At 41.9% G+C, this 20,893-nt stretch overlaps 1 protein-coding gene across 1 annotated transcript in view; it reads right to left on the bottom strand.

Annotated features, from left to right (window-relative positions):
• Positions 1 to 19,996, bottom strand: part of UST (uronyl 2-sulfotransferase) — a 271,049-nt gene extending 251,053 nt beyond the window's left edge. Inside the window, exon 1 of the mRNA XM_045011208.1 lies at positions 19,321 to 19,996. Within this exon, the coding sequence (XP_044867143.1) occupies positions 19,321 to 19,579 (259 nt within the window). The 5' untranslated portion in view covers positions 19,580 to 19,996. The remainder of the gene's footprint in view (positions 1 to 19,320) is intronic.
• Positions 19,997 to 20,893: the final 897 nt, after the last annotated feature.

Raw genomic sequence — 20,893 nt, 5'->3', positions numbered from 1 at the left:
AAGCTGCCAGCCCCTCCCCTGCCTTCTCCCCTCCCCTGGAGCCATGCTGCTGCGCGCAGCACTCTGGGGGTTGTGGCTGCGCACTCTCAAGGGCAGCGTTTGCCTCCCCGCGGGGAGGCAGACACGCTGCCCGCTCAACCGGAGGGGCGGGGCTGTGTGCTCCCGCGGAGCAGCGTATCTAAGCTCTGTGTGGAGCCTCATGGTAAGGGGCCCAGGGCTGGGGGGGTTGGATAAGGGGTGGGTGCAGTCAGGGGACAGGGAGCAGGGTGGGTTGGATGGGGGGATGGGATCCCAGGGGTGGTGGTGGTTAGGGGCTAGGGGGGTTGGATGGGGTATAGGAGTCCTGGGGTTTGTCAGGGGGCAGGGGGTGGATAGGGGTCAGGGCAGTCAGGGGACCGGGAATAAGGAGGGTCCTGGGGGGGGCAGTTAAGGTGGGGGGGGGGGTATCTGGAGGGGGTGGTCAGGGGACAAGGAGCTGGGGGGTTGGATGAGTCAGGAGTTCTGGGGGTCCTGTCAGGAGGCAGGGATGTGGAGAGGGGTTGGAGCAGGCGGGGAGCAGGGGCGGGTTGGATGGGTCGGGAGTTCTGGGGGTCCTGTCAGGGGGCGGGGAGTGGTTGGATAGGCATGGGAGTCCTGGGGGTCTGGCTGGGGATGGGGGTGCGGATAAGGGTCGGGGCAGTCAGGGGACAGGTAGAAGGTAGAGTCCAGTCTGGGGACAAGGAACAGGGAGGCTTAGATAGGGGGTGGGGTCCTGGAGGGCAGTTGGGGGCAGGGGTCCCAGGAGGGGGTAGTGAGGGGACAAGGAGCAATGGGGTTGAGAGTTTTTAGGGGGGCAGTCACCCAGCACTCTCCCCTGAGCCCTGACCCCCCTGCCCCTCCCTCCCACACACACACACACACACACACCACGCCCTCTGCCCCGCACCACCCCCCCAGGCCCCTGCCCTGAGCCCTGTACCTCCCTCATACATACCCAGCCCTCTGCTTGACTCCTTCATTCCCCCCCCCACCCGCAACCCTAGCCCTGACTCTGGCACCCCCACCCATACCCAGCCCCCCCTCTGCCCTGACACCTACACCCCCCCATACACCCAGCCCCCAGCCCTCTGGGTCCTGGCCACCAGCCCCACACAGCCCGCTGCTGGTCTGGGGTTCTGGCTGACGGACCCTTGCCAGCTGGGGTCCCGGCCGCAGGCCCCGCTCAGCCCGCTGCCAGCCTAGGTGAACAGAACCCCAGACCAGCAGCGGGCTGAGCGGGCCGGCAGCATAAGATCAACATTTTAATTTCATTTTAAAAGACGCTTCTTAAACATTTTGAAAACCCTGTTTATTTTACAATACAACACGAGTTTAGTTATATAATATATAGACTTATAGAGAGACCTTCTAAAAAACATTAAAATGTATTACCGGCACGTGAAACCTTAAATTAGAGTGAATAAATGAAGACTCGGCACAGCACTTCTGAAAGATTGCTGACCCCTGGTTTAAACAATAAGATATTGGATACATTTCTGTTTACAAGATGCATGAATGACCACATGCCTTCACTACCTTGGCTAACTTGTACATTAAATCTTAGGGAAAACAAATTACAAGGAGCTATGATGCTTCTCTATCCCTGTGGTGCTAACCTGGCACAGTTATTTCAACAAGCAGAGGAACTCACACTTACGGCAGGAAAGAAGAGCAAAGGGACCTGTGCTGAATCCAGAGTATACAGTGAAGCAAGCTTCATAGTCTTCGTATTCTTCTGTAGTTAAATTAAATAAGCGGGGGACCTTAGCTACCGAAGAAACAAATCCAGCAGACTTTCCTCCTAAACAAAAGTAACAAGGAGAATGTGACACTATCTCCGGTTTATTTTATCTGGAACTCGGGCGATAGAGTTGCATAAATAAATAAATGAAGAAATGTAAATTCAAAGACACTTTAATATACTACAGTAGAATAAAGCCACTTAAGCAGCATGTTTCAAGTTATTTCTAGTGAAAGAAATTAAAGAAAATAAACTAGTCTCTACCTAACTGCCATCTCAGCAGAAAAACAACCTTTTAGGAACAATCAAGAAAAATGCATAGTGCCTACTAAGAAAAGTTAAGGCGGTTGCCAAGATTAAATTCTTGGAATTCAAGTAGGATTAGAATTGGAAAGAGTATATTTCCCTTTTCAAAAGGAACCGAAACACAGTCAGGAGCTTACACAAGGACATTTTATGGGTCTATTCATTGTCATAAACTGCTTTTTGTGTTTAGTTCACGAACAAGTACAGCCTTTCAGGAGTCAGAACACATTGCAATCCTACATTAGAGCTTATCTCATTAAATGGTTTACGAGTAATGCAACAAAGGTAGGAAGAGAGAAAGAATGTCCGGGCATCCCCACCCCTGTGCTCTAAATTAAAGCAGGAACATATTCCAATGAAGCAGGTTCCAAACTGTGGTTGTGAACTTCACAAAATGTTAAGAAACTTAGATGGAATATGATAAAAACAGTACACAAACCCATACACTAATATTTCTAGCTGGGTGTGAGATATCACAGAGGGGGAAGTTTCAAATGGGGGAAAATGTCCATGGTTTTGGAGTATAGTAATCCTTCCCTGCCCCCAAAGACACAGATAACTAGGAACTTGGCAAAAGGGAAGGTACCAGAATAAGGGTTTAACATTGTTTTTAAAATAAGTACCGGATATACTCGTTCATAAGCCGAATATTTTTGGTAAAAAGGTGACACATCAAAGAGCGGGGGGTCGGCTTATAAACGGATCTACACCAAGTGATTTTAAACGCTATAGAATCAATGAATATCTAGTACATTGTTGTTTTGTTTACTTGAAGTGTCTGCAGGCATGGAGCCCCTCGGGTCCCATTGGCTGAGAACGGCAAACCGCGGACACTAGGAGCTCAGCGGCTCCATGCAAACAAAGTGTCCAGGCCCGCTAGCAGCTTACCCTAATGGGCCAGGAGACAAAGTTTGCCAACCCCTGAAACACAGGGTCAGCTTATAAAAGGGTCATACAGTTTTTGCTATTTTTACCTTACCATCTTGTGGGATCGGCTTATAAACTATCGGGCTAATGAATGAGTATATGAAGTATCAATTGAAGTGCAGAGGTGAGGACAATGAGAACAGAAACACTGCTTTTAATCTATTTACAGTGTACTAGTGAGGAAATACTCTTGAGCCAGAGCCAAAGTTCAACTGAACTGCTAAACTTGGCAGTTTTAAAATTGGAATTTAATTAGCAAACCTGAACATGCTTTGTTTTGTGTGTGATGTAAACCACCATCTACAGAGGAATGGTCTGAGACCACCATATTTCCTTCTTACAGGAAGAAAACTTCAGGCTTGAATTAGGATCCAGAATAATTCAATATGAAAACAGAAAACTTCATGCATCCAGCTATGCCAAAAACAAACATATTTAAGAAAAAAAGCATTAGCCATAATATCAAGTCCCTTTAAAGTTTTACAGTTAATTTTTGTTTGTGACCTGATAATGAGCTGTTAGTACTAGAAACTAAATACCTCTTTTTATTCATACTTCAGTAAAAAAAAAAAAGAGTATAGGTACCTACCTTAGAGTTGAAGAATCCTCTCCAGATATGAAGAGCCAGCTGGCCCAAGAAAGGGGCAAAATTTACATTAAAAAAAATCTTTGCAGAGCATAAGACCATTCTTAATGGCAACAAGCGCTACAGAGATTTTTCATGTAAATTTTGCCTCTTTCTTGGGCCAGCTGGCTCTTTATATCTGAAGAGGATTCCTCAACTCTAAGGTAGGTAAAATACAAATACAAACTATCAGCTGGTTCCACACAATGTACTTTAGAAAAAAGGAGACTGCTTAGTTTAAAGAATCCCAGAACTGTGCCAAAGTCTGACTCACTGATTATTTAGAAAAATATCAGATTAAATAAATTAGAGGAGAAAACTCCATACAATTAAGAAAACAAGTTTTTCACTCAAAGATAAAGTAGCTGAAAGTTTAGATTCAACTGGCTGACTCATCAGACAAGCATTCTGGAAAGATTTATATCAAATGATTAGTTTTAGTTAGTAAAGAAAATCAAATAATGAGTATTAGCAATGCTGTGTGCAGTCTAGTGCTTGAAGAAAGGGATAGAGGCACAACCTAAACCCTCTGTTCCCACCTCTACCTCGGTCTCACTGAAAAATTTCTCTTCATATGTGAGATGTGAATAGTAATTCCTATTTGTCTAACAGAATGCTACGAGGTTTAGTTGTTTCAAATGTACTTTTGAGAATTTTAGATAAAAGACACAGTGAATGTGCATATTATTTATTTAGATATTTTTAGTTGGGGGCTGAAAAGAAAAGACCTCCTAATACTCCCAGCCCCAAAATAATCTCCCTCCCACATACTACAATCAGCTCATTTTGCCCAGAAAGTAGCTCTGAAAATACCTGGGTTCTGTCACACTGTTAAAGTGGTGCATTAGGACCACTCTGAAATCAAAGGGTTTGCATAAAAGTGCAATTTCCCCTTGATTTTAGTCAGCCAGTGAATATCTCCTTCCTCACTACCTCTCTTCCCTCCTGTGTCTCTGCTGATTGGCAACACACTGTCCCAGGCATTATGACACCCACCACCAGACAAGACAATAGAAATCGGTATTGCATAGGGTATTCTTTTCTTGCCGAACTATCAGTTGTGTGCATGAAAGAATGTGAATGGACAAGTTAGTGAAACTACAGCGTAGAGTATCTACCTTATACATTTTAGATTATACCAAGACTGTTTCTTCTATCTCTAATATTTATAGATCTTTGAGATAAAATAAGTCATCAAATCCATCCCTCAGGCAGTACAAGATTTTCTCTGCAGGATATTTTTCTACTGCTTTGTCCAGTCTTGTTTTAAGTGACCCAAGCATTGTGGCTTCAGCCAACTACTCTGGGTTTATGTCCCACAATCTAGTAAATCTAGTTTTTACTCAACCTATTTTGGGTCTTTATTTATTCTCATTACTTATAGTTACTGTATAACCTTTTCATACCATCACGCCATCCTTCAACTCCAAAAGTTTTATGGACATAAAGATTATTATATCTCCAGTTTAGTAAACAAACCATGTGTAGTCTAACTCTGAAATTACTAAACTCAATCCCATTTTTCCACATCTTTCTAGTACAGTGGTGCCCAAAACGGAATGTGATATTCCATGTGTAATCTCATAAAAAAATTATACAGACAAGAATCATCACCTTCCTAGCTCAATGATAGGATGCTGTATATACAGCTCAAAAAAAAAATCATACTGGACTTTTCTCCTTGCCATACAAAATTTCCAAGACATGTCTAATTTGCTGCATACTCTCTCCTGATGTCTTAGTCAATGATTTCCAAGTTTCTTCCTTTCATCAAATACCTGGGATTCAGGTTATTTTTCCTGATATGTCAGACCAGTGGGGTAAGAGACTCAGACACAGGGAGAGCTAGTGAGGAAATAGGAGCTGCCCTCAGAAACTGGAGCCTCCAGAAGTGCAAGTAACAATAGTAGTAGAGTAACATCAAGAGGTATATGTGGACAGGTGGACAAGGTGGCTGGGCAACAGGAAACCAATGAAGCATGTGCCCAGAGGGAGACTCATATGCAGGGGAGCAGAGAGAGAACAGATGGAAGAAGAAGAATGAAATAAGAGCAAATGATGACAGTATACCTTTTTCTAAAAAGAATAAAAAAAATACCTACAGCATTTAAAAAAAACCCACACAAAATACATTTAACATTTGCCTAATGTTAATTTTCAGGCATTACCATAGGGTTTTTTTTTTAATTATTTCTTTTGATATATAATTTTTTTTTAAATGTTCATATACACAAGTTCTGAGCATCTTCCCAGTTACTTGCTACTACATAAAGTGATAAAAATAATACAAAGCAATTACTGTAATTGTCACAGTTTTTATGTAGATGAAAGGAGAGACTCTCTCTACCATATTTAAGAACCTTCATTTTAGGGCTATATCATAAGTCCTTTAGCTTTTAGGGAAAAAAAAGTGCTGAAACTGACAAGAAACCAATACTTATGGCATAAGCATCTCAATTAAAAGACAGTTGACTTTATTTGTAAACCGAAAATTTAATATTTTGAGTAGATGCTAAATGCTTGGGGGAAAAAAGTAAACAGAAAAAAAAAAGAGGGAGACTGGAAAGCACTGCTGGTTCTACTCCGTATGTAAAGTCAAGGGTAGCATTAGGGAATGTTAAAGGAAGCAAAAAAACAAGCAGGTTCAAGATAGATTTTAAGCCTGAGACTTAAATTTTGAACTGAAGCAACAACCCATGTATTAGACTCTTATAAGAAACCCAGAGAGAGAGACAGAGCGCAAAGTTTATTCCAAAGTAACCAATCATTCTGATCATTTGGCCAGTAATAACAGAGAAACCCACCCATAAATTTGGCATGACAGGTTACTTTACTATAAAATAAATTCAACAGAACATCAAGATGGCAACACCAGTATTCCAAGACACATTTCCTGCCAATGTAGTGGTTCCTGCCAGGATAGGGAACACCTAACAACCCACGTAAACACACTTCATTTACATTTATGCTGGACTCAGAAAGCCAATACTAGGCTCTTAGCTTTATGTAGCTCTGAAAAAATGTATAGTATATAAACTACATAGCTTTGGACCATCTATGCAACAGTGAAACAAGTGAACATGAGAATAGATGCGTCATTTCTTCCAGATATAACAGAAACTTCCAGCATTTATCTAAATCAGTGGTGGGCCACGGGCCACACGCAGCCTGTCACGGTAGTCCACTGGTGGGCCGCGAGACAGTTTGTTTACATTGACCATCCCCAGGTGCTTCCAGCAGCTCCCAGTGGCTGTGGTTTGCCGTTCCCAGCCAATGGGAGCTGCAGGAAGCAGCAGCCAGCATGTCCCTGTGGCCCGCACTGCTTCCCGCAGCCCCCGTTGGCCAGGAATGGCGAACCGCGGCCACTGGGAGCTGTGGGTGGCCATGCCTGCAGACAGTCAATGTAAACAAACGGTGTCGCAGCCCGCCAGTGGATTACCCCAACGGGCCACTTGCGGCCCATGGGCCACAGGTTGCCCACTAGTGATCTAAATTATACATGTGTTGAGCAGGAAAAAACTAAATTGGATATTTTATAGATACTAGTTGCTCTAGTGCAAACTATTTTTTTCCTTTTATCTTCTGGAAATCTCTTCAATGAAGAGTATAACCAAAAACATAAACCACAACATAAACCACAAAGATGTCAGGAGCCTGAAGGCTTGAATCACAGTTCAACTAGCAAACAAGACAGACAACTTCCACATCTGAAAAAAAAAACAGGAAAATAAAAGATGTGTGGCCACATTTCTACTCTGTGTAGGCTTTAGTTTTTTCTTTTTAAAAATCATCCTTTTAGGATTTAGCACTGCCTTCTTTCATTCGTATCTAATCCCACATATCTCTTCAGTAATAGTAATCAAATATGTATCTGCAGTCCAGAGGATTTCTGAAAAATATGACCAACATTTTTTAACAACTTGGAGACCTGGCATAAAAGTGTGAAGTTATGTTAACATCCTTCCTCTGGAGCAGGTGCACTAAACAAGAACCCTTCACTTGACCAGCTAACCCACCTGGCAGTGAAATATACCACTCAGGCACTTCAGTTCAACGTTGTTGTTGGGTCCCGCACCCAACACTGCACTAGTTCTATAGGAATATCATGTTATTGCCCTATATTCTCATAATGACTTCCTCACCAAATTATTACATGTCTGATTATCGGGAAATTTTGATAAACAGAATGCCTGTTTCTGAAATACAAGCAGTAATGTAAACAGGCTTGTCATGCTTCTACGCTCTTATGTGTAAATCTATGTAGAAAGAAGATGAAGTGCATGGAAGTGTTTGCTCCCCCAACCCTCAAATGCAGTGTCAAAGGGCCCCCAGAAAAAATTATGTGGAATAATTGCCCACCTCTTCAGTTTCAAAATATCCTCTGTCAGATTCTAAAACAAAGAAAACCAAATGTCTCACTATAAACATATAAGCAAGGTTTGAAAATCCACGCACCTACTCAACACTGATGAGGAGGAAACATTTCCTGATTAAAGAATCCTATCTCATCAGTTTCTACTGAATGTACGCTTTCATTAAAAGAAACAAAAATCCTTCATGGTTAAGAACAAAATCTACTAAAAGTCAGTCAACACTGGGTCTACAAACAATCACAGTGCCTGGGAGAGGAAGAATGGTGCTGTGGTTAAGACATGCAATTTCCTTGTCCTGCCACAGACTTCCTGTATGACTTTGAGCAAGTCACTTAGTCTCTCTGTGCCTCACTTCCCCATCTGTAAGATGGGAATAACAAAACTTCCCTACCTCACAGGGTATTGCGAGCATAAACTCATGAAAGTTTGTGAGGCCGTCTGCTACTACAGTAATGGGAGCAACAGAAGGACCTAAGAAAGATTAGAAAAGCTGTCAATACATTCTAAACAGCCACCGAATGAAACTAATATTAAACTAACCATTCTTCTCTTTGATACACACAACCATTCTAGGCAGCAATTAAATTGGCATACATCATGTCAGTATCATACTGCAGTTACTTAGGAAAGCTAGAATTATGAGGAACAACTGAGGAACTGCAGTTGTTGCACTTGGACCTCTCAGGTGGCCCTCCTCCCTGCACCACCTTTTGCATAGACCTCTCATTGGTAGGCCCAGGCCTCTAGTTAGTGCGTGTCTGCCAATTTTTTCATAGGTGCCCAGATACTATGGAAAGTGTTCCATAGAACTGCCTAAATCAAAAACAAATCATCCTATTACTTTTGGCCACAGACAGAAAAATGGAACAGAGAACTCACTGCTTTACCCCCAGTTTTTTGTTTGGGTTTTTTTTTTGGAGGGGTTGGGGGGGGAGGGAAGAATGTAGGTTGAGCCAAGACAGTTTCACCCCCACCTGGCTCTGCAGAAGCCTTTCTTTGTGCCTCAGCATGTTCCATACACACCTAAGCAAGGATAATAGGCAGAGTTTTGAGGATGCACCATTCACTGTCTCATCTCCCTTCAAGCCCACAAAAAGAGTTCTCAATGCTGTCTCAGAATCACATTACTACAGATTCAATGCAACCTTCAGCCCATGGTGGAGGAGGGGCAGGCTGGCTCAACTAGGGGCCACTGCTGCACAGGTCATGAGACACAAGGGAATATACAGTAGAGTGGAATATGCCTTCTGATTATATAGTCCAAATACATTGTAGTGTCACTTGCTGAAGATTACTGCACTTACAAAACTTCACCAGCAACAAAACTAACTTAAAAAAAAAAATCAGACAGCAGCTATAACAATTTCAGAATGGTGATCAAAAATAGGAGTTCAGTTGCAGAAAAGAAAATAGCTGTTGCCTTCTTTTACTCTTCTCAAAGAGTGAAATAATATCTATTTTTCCCCCACTTCATAAGTATATCTTTATAGTGCCTGAGCTATGGGAATCAGGCTGGCACTGGTTGTAAACACATCTAAAATGATTTCAGTCCAAAATAAAAGTTTTATAGTTCATTTTCTTATGTATGCCTGCATACACTGATTTATGTGTATGTAGTGTAGTTTTTAAACTCTGCTGGCTCGACTTAGAGGCTTTGTGTAACTCAGCTCTCTCTTACACACACACACACACACCCCAAATGATGGCGCAATAAGAGTGTGCAGTGAGTTATCAAGAGATTTGAACCTAGGACTTTTGTCACTAAAAGCACAAGCTTCTTCCACCTAAGCTAAAGGAGTAATCTCCCCCAGCTGTCAACAGTAGTAGACTTATCTTTGTATGTAGAACAGTCACTAGTGGGTCACAATAACACAATTAACAGTGTATAAACAATAGCAGTGGATGAAAGTTTAGATAAAAACCTGAGGTTATAGATCACAGGCACCGACTTTTAGTTTTCCCCGGGGGTGCTCCACCCCAAGACACCAACCCCACCCCGCACCTTCCCCCAAGGCCCTGCCCTGGCTCTGCCTATTCCCCCCTGTTCTGCCCCCTCCCCTGAGACCCCAGCCTCATTCTGTCCCCCATCCCCCAAGGTCTTGCTCGACCTCTTCCCACCCCTACTTTGCCCCCTCACTCTGCCACCTTGCTGCTCTCTGTCCTCCCAGAGCCAAAAAACAGCTGGAGTGCTCACTATTTTTCCAGCCCTGGAGCACCCATGGAGTCGGCGCCTACGTTCTAGATCAGGGGTAGGCAACCTATGGCACACATGCCGAAGGCGGCACGCAAGCTGATTTTCAGTGGCACTCACACTGCCCAGATCCTGGCCACTGGCTCTGCATTTTAATTTAATTTTAAATGAAGCTTCTTAAGAATTTTAAAAACCTTATTTACTTTACATACAATAGTTTAGTTATATATTATAGACTTACAGATGTTAAAATGTATTACTGGCATGCAAAACATTAAATTACAGTGAATAAATGAAGACTCGGCACACCACTTCTGAAAGGTTGCCTACTCCTGTTCTAGATACTTTATAGTAAGTATCAAACCTGTTGGGCCTGAAAAATGGAGGTGAAGATCTTGCAACATGCACTCGTGTGATTTCCAGTACTTTCTGTGCTTAGTCAAATTAGAAACATTGGTCAGGACAGTCTCTTTTTTATTAATATTTATTATTTTATAATATCCTCTCAGCTGAAGCATTTCAATCTCTGATCCCAACTGGAGTCAGGAAACACAGAAGTACGCAAGGAAGAAAAATGTAAAATGAGTATGAAAAATTAATATTAGGGAGGGAGGTTCAAATGTCAGTCATGGTGTACTTTAAGTTTTTCTGCAAAAGTGGAAATTAGCTCTTATTTTGTTGACATAGTTCACACATCCCTCAAATTTCCATTAACACAGAATCCCCCTGGAATGAGTCGTCCTTGTGGATGGATGGATGGATAGATAGATTAAGAAGAAAAAAAGAAGTGTAGTTTTGTATGCAATAAAACAAATTATGACCACTGACTTCTCCCACCATACACTCACATGGAGATTCTGAAATTAATTAAGTGCCCAGTTTCATTCAAAAACGTCAAACTAAAACGATGATTATGACTTTGACCAATCTCGGGAGTCAGTGCAGTAGGAAAACCAAAAGGGATCTCACTTATCACATGCTATGATTCAGCATATCAAGCAGACTTTGTTTCCCCCCACAGAGCATCATGTATTAAAGCCTTTGTACTTACACAGCTTCCCACTCTGGCAGTTTTAAATGTACATCATTCTTTCTGACACCATAAGTAAAGGCAAAAAATCCCAAACCAACATAAATTCAGACGAGAATATGAAAGTTAGTCCAGGGGCACTTTCCAACTGACACTTTCTTGTTTCATTTTGGCTTGCATATTCTTCAGCTTCTGTTAGAGTGCCTGCCACTTATTGATGGAGGAAGAGAGGCTTAGAGCAACACAATGAACTGAGGTGTTTTTTTATTGCATTACTCATTTTGCAAGGGAAGTCTACAAAGCACCAACTGGAACAGAAGGTAAGTGACATCATTATGCCCTCAGATACACAAAATACCACTCCGCTTGCATAGGTCCATATCAGAGAACAGATTCAAGCCCCATGATTAGATTTCAGGGGTTATTTATATCGAACACTTGATTCAGTAAACTTGCTAAAAGTGATTATGTTGAAAGTTTACTATGCCAGCTTTAAATAGGGTAAATACTTAGAGCACTGATTTTGTGTTAATTTATCTCCAAGTCCCATCTTAAAGCACAACCTGTGCCTTATCTGAAGTACCTCTGCCATCTGCTTTGGGTAGGACCAGAATCCTGAGGTGACTATGACCCATACTACAAATATTTATGTATCTTAAATACTTATATGGTCCCCAGGGCTGTAGAACTTGAGCACCTCACAATCTTTAATGCATTTATCTTCAAAACACTTCAGCGAAGCAGCAAAGTGCTTCTATGTTCATTTTATGGATGGGGAATTGAGACAGAGAACAAACAACTTGTCCAAGGTCACATAAGAAGTCTGTGGCCAAACAGGAAATCTGCCAAGTCCCAGGCTACTGTCCTAACCATTAGGCAATCAGTCCTTTCCTATCATATATATCACTCCCTGTCATAATCTGATACTAATGACAGAAGTCTCACTGAGTAGAATCCTGGAAAGAAAGGTCACTGATTTTCACTTGGAGAAGAATAAATCCTTTCGAGATCACAGTTAAAGGTCACTGATAGGAAATGTGGAGAAGTATACACAGCTGCATACATACCTCAATACCTGTTCGTGGGTAGTGCTTGCCCAGTATATCTCCAAACAAACACCATTCAATACTCCAAACGTAAAATTCTATTTTAGAATGCCATCAAAATACACTCACGACCCCAAGTTATTATTGTTAGAACTGTATAGCCAAGGTAACAGTTAAGTTACTATCTAAAAGAGAGCACTCTCCATAAAAATTGAAGTCACTCATGAAACAAATAAAGACACTCTACTTGTTCCTATTTTCTGTTTGCAAATGCCAAATGTAAAGTTGTAAATGTATCATATTATAATTTTAAGCTTTATTTTTACAAGTGGAGAATTTGTGAACAATGAGCAAGTAATTAATTAATGTATGGAAAACAACATTCCTACACAGCCTTAAAAAAAGAAGCTATTTGAGATGAGGTACATTTGTTTTTTCCCCCCCCCCTCAAAACTCATCTTAACTTTGAGAGGTTGGTAAAATGAATTAAATTTCAGACGCATTCTAGTTAAACAAAATACCTTCATGTTCTCAGCACAAAACAATGCCCAAGGAAGCAGAAAGTAAATTAAGAAAAATATCAGGTACAGATTTTTGACTATGGATTTTTTTTTCCAAGGCTTTGTGCTAAAGTTTTTCGATTTTCAGATTCTACACACACAAGAATTAATGAATTTATGGTAATCTTTGTAATAAATCCTTAAAATCATTTAAAAAAATCAAATCATTTCAAAACCACAAAAGAATTACCATCCATTATGAGAGTGAAGAAAGTTCTTGAAATAGAAAAGAACACAAAAAGTTTTAATTCAATCTGTTCAGATTGTCTTAACTACTTAGTAAAATCAACGTTTCTACAAAGTTGGTTCAATTAAACACACAAACAAACCAAACACACACCACACAGAAACCTATATCCACAATCAGTAGTGTGAGAGTTACACAAAAGCATATTTCATCTGTACCTAAGATCTTCTCACTGATGCATTCATCTTTTTTTGTTTAAAAAAAAAGCACTTAGAATCTCATTTTTCAATTACTGTCATTGTTCTGCTTCAATGTAAGAACAGAGCAGATAAACAAGCACATACATTTATTATACAGATAGCTCCTTAAAGGTAACCATCAGACCAGTTAGTTTGTCCCCCTCATTTGAGGTCTTTTCCCGACATTTGGGTCTTGGAAGGTTGAAAGTTCTAGACAATAATTAGACGTACACTTATGATATGATCCAAAACAAAACGGGTGGGTTACATTTTTACCATACCAACTCTGACACTGTCCCTTTAAAAAGAAAAAAAAAAGACGACTTTCTTCCCTCCTCTAACAAATAGATGACCATAACAGAGAAACACAGGAATGAGAAATATGTTCCCCCCGCCCATTAATGTCTATAATGAAGAATGGATGGGACTTTTATTGGTAGAGTCTTAAACGAACATGCTAACTCAAAATAACTTCAGGTCTGAAAATTGTATACTTTCCATTGTAATAAAGAACATGTAATATTGCCACAGAAATGGAAAAGATTGAAAAAGCTGGAGAAAATATTTTTCCTCTACTTTGTTTATTTTGTGCATTTCACAGCACTTTGTGTATAGTCACTTTTACTGTTTTACTAGATAGCATGTGAAAGACATACAAAAGGGAAAACTGTATGGGGAAAGAAACATTTTTTAAAGCTAGGAAGGATGACAGGCAGGTATAGTACAGATTGTCATTATTACTGAGACATTATTAAAACTAGGATTGTCAAGCGCTTAAATAAACTAACAAGATTAATCTCACGCTTAAAAAATTAATCGTGATTAATTGTGTGCTTAATCACGCTGTTAAATAATAGAATACTATTTATTTAAATATTTTTGGATGTTTTCTACATTTTTCAAATATATTGATTTAAATTACAACACAACGTGTACAATGCTCACTTTATTTTTTATTACAAATATTGTGCTATAAAAGCAATAGTATTTTTCAATTCACCTAATACAAGTACTGTAGTGCAAGCTCTATCATGAAAGTTGAACTTACAAATGTAGAATTATGTATAAAAATAACTGCATTCAAAAATAAAACAAAGTCCACTCAGTCCTACTTCTTGTTCAGTCACTCAGACAAAAAGTTAGTTTACATTTGCAGGAGATAAGGCTGCCCTCTTCTTGTCTACAATGTCACCTAAAAGTGAGAACAGGTGTTCACATGGCACTGTTTTAGCCGTCGTCGCAAGATATGTTACATGCCAGATATGTTAAAGATTCCTATGTCCCCTCATGCTTCAACCACCATTCCAAGGGACATGCATGTATGCTTATGATGGGTTCTGCTCGATAGCACTCCAAAACAGTGAAGACTCAATGCATTTTCATTATCTTCAGATGCCACAAGCAGACTGTTGATTTTCTTTTTTGGTGGTTTGGGTTCTGCAGTCTCCACATAGGAGTGTTGCTCTTTTAAGACTTCTGAAAGCATGTTCCACACCTCATCCCCCTCAGATTTTGGAAGCTCTTCAGATTCTTAAACCTTGCATCAAGTGATGTATTTGTCTTTAGAAATCTCACATTGGTACCTTCTTTGCATTTTGTCAAATCTGTAGTGAAAGCGTTCTTAAAACGAACATGTGCTGGGTCATCATCCGAGACTAGCTATTATAACATGAAATATATTGCAGAATGCGAGTAAAACAGAGCAGGAGACATACTATTCTTCCCCAAGGAGTTCAATCACAAATTTAATTAATGCATTCTTTTTTTAACGAGCGCCATCATCATGGAAGCACGTCCTCTGGAATGGTGGCCGAAGCATGAAGGGGAATATGAATCTTTAGCATATCTGGGACGTAAATACCTTGCAATGCCAGCTACAAAAGTGCCATGCGAACACCTATTCTCACTTTCAGGTGACACTGTAAATAAGAAGCCAGCAGCATTATCTCCCATAAACATAAACAAACTTGTTTGTCTTAGCAATTGGCTGAACAAGAAGTAGGACTGAGTGGACTTGTAGGACTTATTTTGTTTTCGAGTGCAGTTATGTAAAAAAAAAATAAGTCTACATTTGTGAGTTGCACTTTCAAGATAAGGAGATTGCATTAGAGTATTGTATGAGGTGAACTGAAAAATACTATTCCTTTTATCATTTTTACAGTGCAAATATTTGTAATAAATATAAAATGAGCACTGTACACTTCGTATTCCCTGTTGTAATGAAATCAATATATTTGAAAATGTACAAAAACATCCAAAATATTTAATACATTTCAATTGGTATTCCATTGTTTAACAGTGCGATTCAAACTGCGATTGATCGCGATTAATTTTTTAATCGCAATTATTTTTGAATCACGTGCGATTAATCAGCCCTAATTAAAATATATTAAATGTTTTCAGTAAAGTACAAAAAGTAAAATTAAAAAGACATTGTCAAGAATTTTTAGTTAGAATTTTTCTTCTCCAATGTCTGTTCGCTTTTAGAGAAGTAAGACACAGCTCTTCTTTTATCATCAATGATGTTCTTTCCAATTTGGAAAAAGACAGGTTTTTTTTCCCCCAGGTGTTTTTATTTTAAAAACTTTAAATTTACAGAGTACACCTCTCATGTTAAAATAGCATCAAACCCCATCAGCATGGCTCTACAAATATTATTAGACTGCTGCTGAAGAACCAGCTTTTAGAAATGGGAAGGCTGGGGATGGCAAGCTTTAGCAGGCCCAACAACAATAGTGGCTATTTTAAATTTATGGTGGAATGAAAAGTGTGAGCAAGAGAGAATTTAGTGCTTGTTAAAAGGAGCTAGACTGGCCTTCCTGGACACTGAAGTGCTCTGGTTAACCAGCCACAGGAGGTTCACAGAATAGGCAGCCTCCATATGCAATCAGATCCTTGGTCTCTCCCTTGAGACTGCCAACAGGAATGCCAATTAGTGCCAACAGCTATAGCAGTTTCAGTAACGTGATTAAAATTTGTGTACTGCAAACAATACTGAGCCCACAATAGTACTTATTTCATATTGGCCATTAAACAGTTAATCCTATGACAATAACAACCACTCGAAACAGCTAAGGTAGATATGATATTTCACATGCTATATGAACATTCTGTAGGCAATATGAACATTCCATAGGCAAATTATTCCCCTTTGCATGCGTTTAACACAAAAATACTGCAGCTCCAAGGAAAAAGAGCCCAAGCATTTCCCCCAAAATTCACAGGACTAACCAGAATTTAGGAGATCTAATCTCCCCACCACCAGGGGATCCTCCTCACTCACATTAAGGAACTCTAGTTGATGCTCTCTAAATCTAAGTCCCCTCCTCCTCTTTGTCTATGACAACATGACAGAATCAGCAATTACGCTGCCCCACTGCTGTAGCTGTAAAGTCACATCACACAAGTTGTGATTCACTATTTTTTTTTTACTTGAGTTTTATCCCAGTGGAGTCACACTGACATAAAAATGGAATCAGGCCTAGAACGTAAAACAGGAGTTAATGCTAGCTTTCCAGTTTTCCCTTTTGAGTTGATTCAAATATGGGGTTGACAGCTCCACATCCACCATGCTCTGCCCATTTTTTCCACATAGCCTTGCAAATATTTTGTAGAAGTGGAAAGATAGCTATGCAAAGAGGAACTATCACATATAGACACTCTCTCCCTCAGGAAGACATCACATCTTTTTTTCAAATGTATTTTCTCCCCTCTGTGTACAGTTCAATAAGGGAAAGGAAAGCGTATGGCCAAAACTGGCAAGAAATTTTGCCATAAAAAAAGTTTAATGGCCACTGGCAAACTTAATATTTTTTTAAATAGGCAAATAAATAGCACATCTTGACATTTAAAAAAAATTATTTGGTCAGGCCTAAGACCAAACAAAACCTGATCAGGCCCATTCCCAGCCTCTACCCTCCCATTTCTCTGAATACACACCTGCCTGCTGCCTCTTCAGTCTCACTTTCAGTTTCAATTTCTGGTAGGCTGTACTGCTTGCAAACACTCTTGCAGAGCCTGAGGAAAAGCCTGCCCATGAGCTCCCCCCAGAGTAGTGCAACTGATCAAGAAAACAATAACACTATGCAAGACACTGTCAAATGCACCAAGTAAACAAATACAAAACCTAGAGAAACCCATGTTTGTCCTCTATTCCTTTTCTGTTCTAGTAGCTTTAGTTGTTTCCTGTAATAATGATTGGTACAACATTATCAGATTGGAAATGTAGTTTGAAAATTGATTGTGTCCCTTTATCTTGATTTTGGGTGTGAGTAGTTCCATTGACATCACCAAGACCACATGAAATTGTTTGCGTGCCTACCTGCACAATCAAAGCCTTAGTGATGTTAAAATGTGGGCCTGAAAACTTTTCAGTTGTAGTCAGATCATTTCTATTTTAATTTATTCTCAAACAGCAACGTGTTAGCTTTCTCATCAACTCTTGTATTTTAGTTTTAAAGTGAATATGGTCCTCCGGCAGGCAAATCAATGGCTCCTTCTACAATGCTTAGTTTATATGAATAATTCCAGACATCTTTAATAAGGGACAAAGATCAAATCAGCAACATACTAACAAGAGAAACACTTATGGTAAAAACCATTAATGTATTTTTTATACTTCATTCTTCACAAAAGTGTTTTAGACAAAGATCTGCAAATTTCAAAAATGCTTAAATAAGCTTGGCAATGTAATGGCCAAACTGCTAAGGAACATTACAGTCAAGGATAAAAGAAGCTTTGAACCTAAAATCTCACTCAAAGTTCAGAAACAGACAAATCTATTCCATCATGAATAAACAGAATATTAAATTTATTCAAATACCTGTTCATTCCTGTCTCCTCTACAATGTAAAACAACTCCTAGTATTTCTGTACTACAAATATGAAAATATATGACTTGTTATACCTGAACTTCCACATTTTATATCCTGAGGGCAATAACTGTAGTTTTCACTTGCAATTCCAAGTTCTAATCTAAATTAGTAGTGGAGATGTAGATTTATAAACCCTTTCTCCATACAAGTTTTAAAAGGCCAGACAAAAGGCCATCATAGGCCTTAATTTAGTTTAAGATTTTAGAAACAGTCTCCAGTGCACTGTCCTCTACTTTTTGACAAAGCTCTACTTTCTCAGCAAGTTGGTTCTGATCATCCTTTTCCCTACTCCCTGCTTTTTAAACACACACTCATAGGTATTTACAAAAAGCACTCCTCACCAGTAGCACAGTTGTGTGTAAACGGAGCTTCTCATTTGGGAACTATACCAATACATCACTGCTTCTTATACAGACTCCGAATATAAAATCCTGCACGTTTAAGTCCCAAATTCTTCACAAAACTTCTTTTCCTTCCACTCATCAACCCAAAAGTCTATTTTTCTAGGGAATCACCTCTTTAACTCAGGAAGCCAGAGGCTTAGCCTCACCCTCTGTGCCTCCCCTAGCCACATAGTTGAGAGAGGTTCACATTCTTTGCGAGAAACATTCGGCCTGAATGAACACCATTAGGAATACGGATTAGGAAGGTGCAGTCCTTGAGCCTAAGGAAATCCGGGGTCAAGACACTCTCGAGAAAGGAGCCTCTCTTTTTTGAAGGGTTTAACAAAAGTGAAAAATATCTTCGCAAGCCCGGTTATTCAAGGACTAGAGAATTAAACTAGCCAGGCCTGGATCAGCATCGCAGCTCTGCACCACAGTGGACGCCGCTAGATTTTCCAGCTGGGACCAATTTCTGATCCCTTGGGGCTCTGGCGAGCGACGAAGCCCTGCGGGAGCCAAGCCTGGCACAGCGTGTGCGCTGGGCCACTTGCTCCTTGCTCAGCCTGGCTCTCCGCGCGCACCCCCTGGGCTCAGCAGTGCCCCGCGATGCTTGTCCGGCCGGCTGAGCGGCAGGGCATCCATCCTCCGCTGCCCCTACCGCCGCCACGGAGGGGATGCACGTCAAGGCAGCAGGAGCTGCAACAAGTCCCCGCGCGGTGAGTGGGGCTGAGCCTACCAGGCATGCGAGCTTCCCAGCCCTGGGGAGAGGGCTCCCCACGCAGCTTCATTCACCCCCCTCTCTCCCGCCAGCCGCCCTTACCTAGATAGTGCCTCAGGTCCAGCAGAAAGTGCGGGGGTCCCCCGTTGAGCTGGTAGAAGAGGGAGCCCAGGCAGAAGAGCAGCAGGGCGGCCATGCAGAAGCCGTAGTCGCGGAGCGAGAGGAAAGGCAGCAGCGAGAGGGGCCGCCGCCTCCTCCAGGCACCCCCCTGCCCAGGCCCCCCTCCAGCTGAAGGGGCCACATGGGGCCGGGGCTCCTGGCAGCCCCTGCTGCTGTGCTGCTGCTGCGGCTGCTTCTTCATCGTCCCCGCCGCCGCCCCCTGCTCACACAGCCCGCCGGGGACAGCGCATCCTCCATCCGCCTGCCCCGCTCCGCCCGCCTGGGGGGGAAAGTTAGCGGGAGCTCAGGCGAGCTGCCCCGTCCCCATGGCCGGCTGCCCCGAGCCCGGCTCGGAGCGCGAGTCCCGGGCGCCGCCGCGGAGTCCGGCTAGGCGGAGGCGGCGGTCACCATCCTCCTACCCCCTTACGGGCTCTTCTCTCCTCCTCCGCCCCGCCGCCGCTCTCTCCCCGGTGTCCGGTTACAGCCCAGGCACCGCGGGCTGCCGGCTCCAACTCGCAGCGAAGTTGTCTGCGCCCCCGAGCCCGCTCCTCGCCAGCCACCTTCGGCCGCTCTGCGCTGACTTGCTCGCTCCCTCCTTCCCCAGCCGCGCCGGGAGCCTGCTGCTTCCGCACCAGCGACCCCTAGGGGCTCTGCCGCCCACTCCCGCTCGCTGAATTGCGCTCAGGGGTGGGGTAAAGCCAGGGCAATCCAGCTGCAATGAAGCTCCCACCACTAGAGGCCCTGCCTCTGTTCCCCAACCCACCAGCTGGCTCCTCAAACCTTCTGCTCCTTCCAACACCGATGCCTCTGCCGTTTACATCCTCAGCTTGTCCCAATCCCCCCTGCCTCCAAAACCCTTCTTATGTTCCCAGATTGCAACCCGACTTCCTTGCTCTCTCTGCCTTGCCTCCAAGGTAGCACTAGAACTTGATGGCCCCACCTTTTCCAATGTCCTGTGCCTCCCCCTGCTCTGACTTTCCCCGGGATATCTTCAGCAGGGCCAGTGTTAGTACTTTAATTCCTAGTTTCTAACATCTGAAACCTTTTGTGCTTTGGATTTCATTAAAGGTAAAATGGGAAGCAGAATCAACAACTGTGGTTTTGTTTTTCTGCTCCTTTGTGATCACCATCACCTTGTTTGGCCTGGGTGGCATATCCAGACCTCACCTCACTCTCTGGGGGAGGCCTTGGGCAAGATCATCAAAGGGCCTGATTAAGGCTAGCACACAATGCTGCAGCAGTCCTACTTTCCACTTGAGGGGAATAAGCTGATTTTTAGGCCTGGTGAACACTGAAAAGTCTTACTAATAGAACTATTCTGGTTAGGGGTGTGATTTTGTTTTTAAACTAATGTAGTTATATTAATGCAAAGGCAATTTATAGTTAGTCTCTTTGCTGTACAGGAATAGCTATACTAGTATAAAGTACATTTTTACCAACATAACTTCATCCTCACTAGGAGAGGTAGACCCACTTTTACTACAATGACATAGTTAAAGCATTACTACTTTCTAGT

This window comes from Mauremys mutica, chromosome 3 (assembly GCF_020497125.1).
Source record: "Mauremys mutica isolate MM-2020 ecotype Southern chromosome 3, ASM2049712v1, whole genome shotgun sequence".
Lineage (NCBI taxonomy): Eukaryota > Metazoa > Chordata > Testudines > Geoemydidae > Mauremys > Mauremys mutica.
The sequence above is the reverse complement of the archived record's forward strand: the minus strand, read 5'-3'. Positions and strand labels throughout refer to the sequence as shown.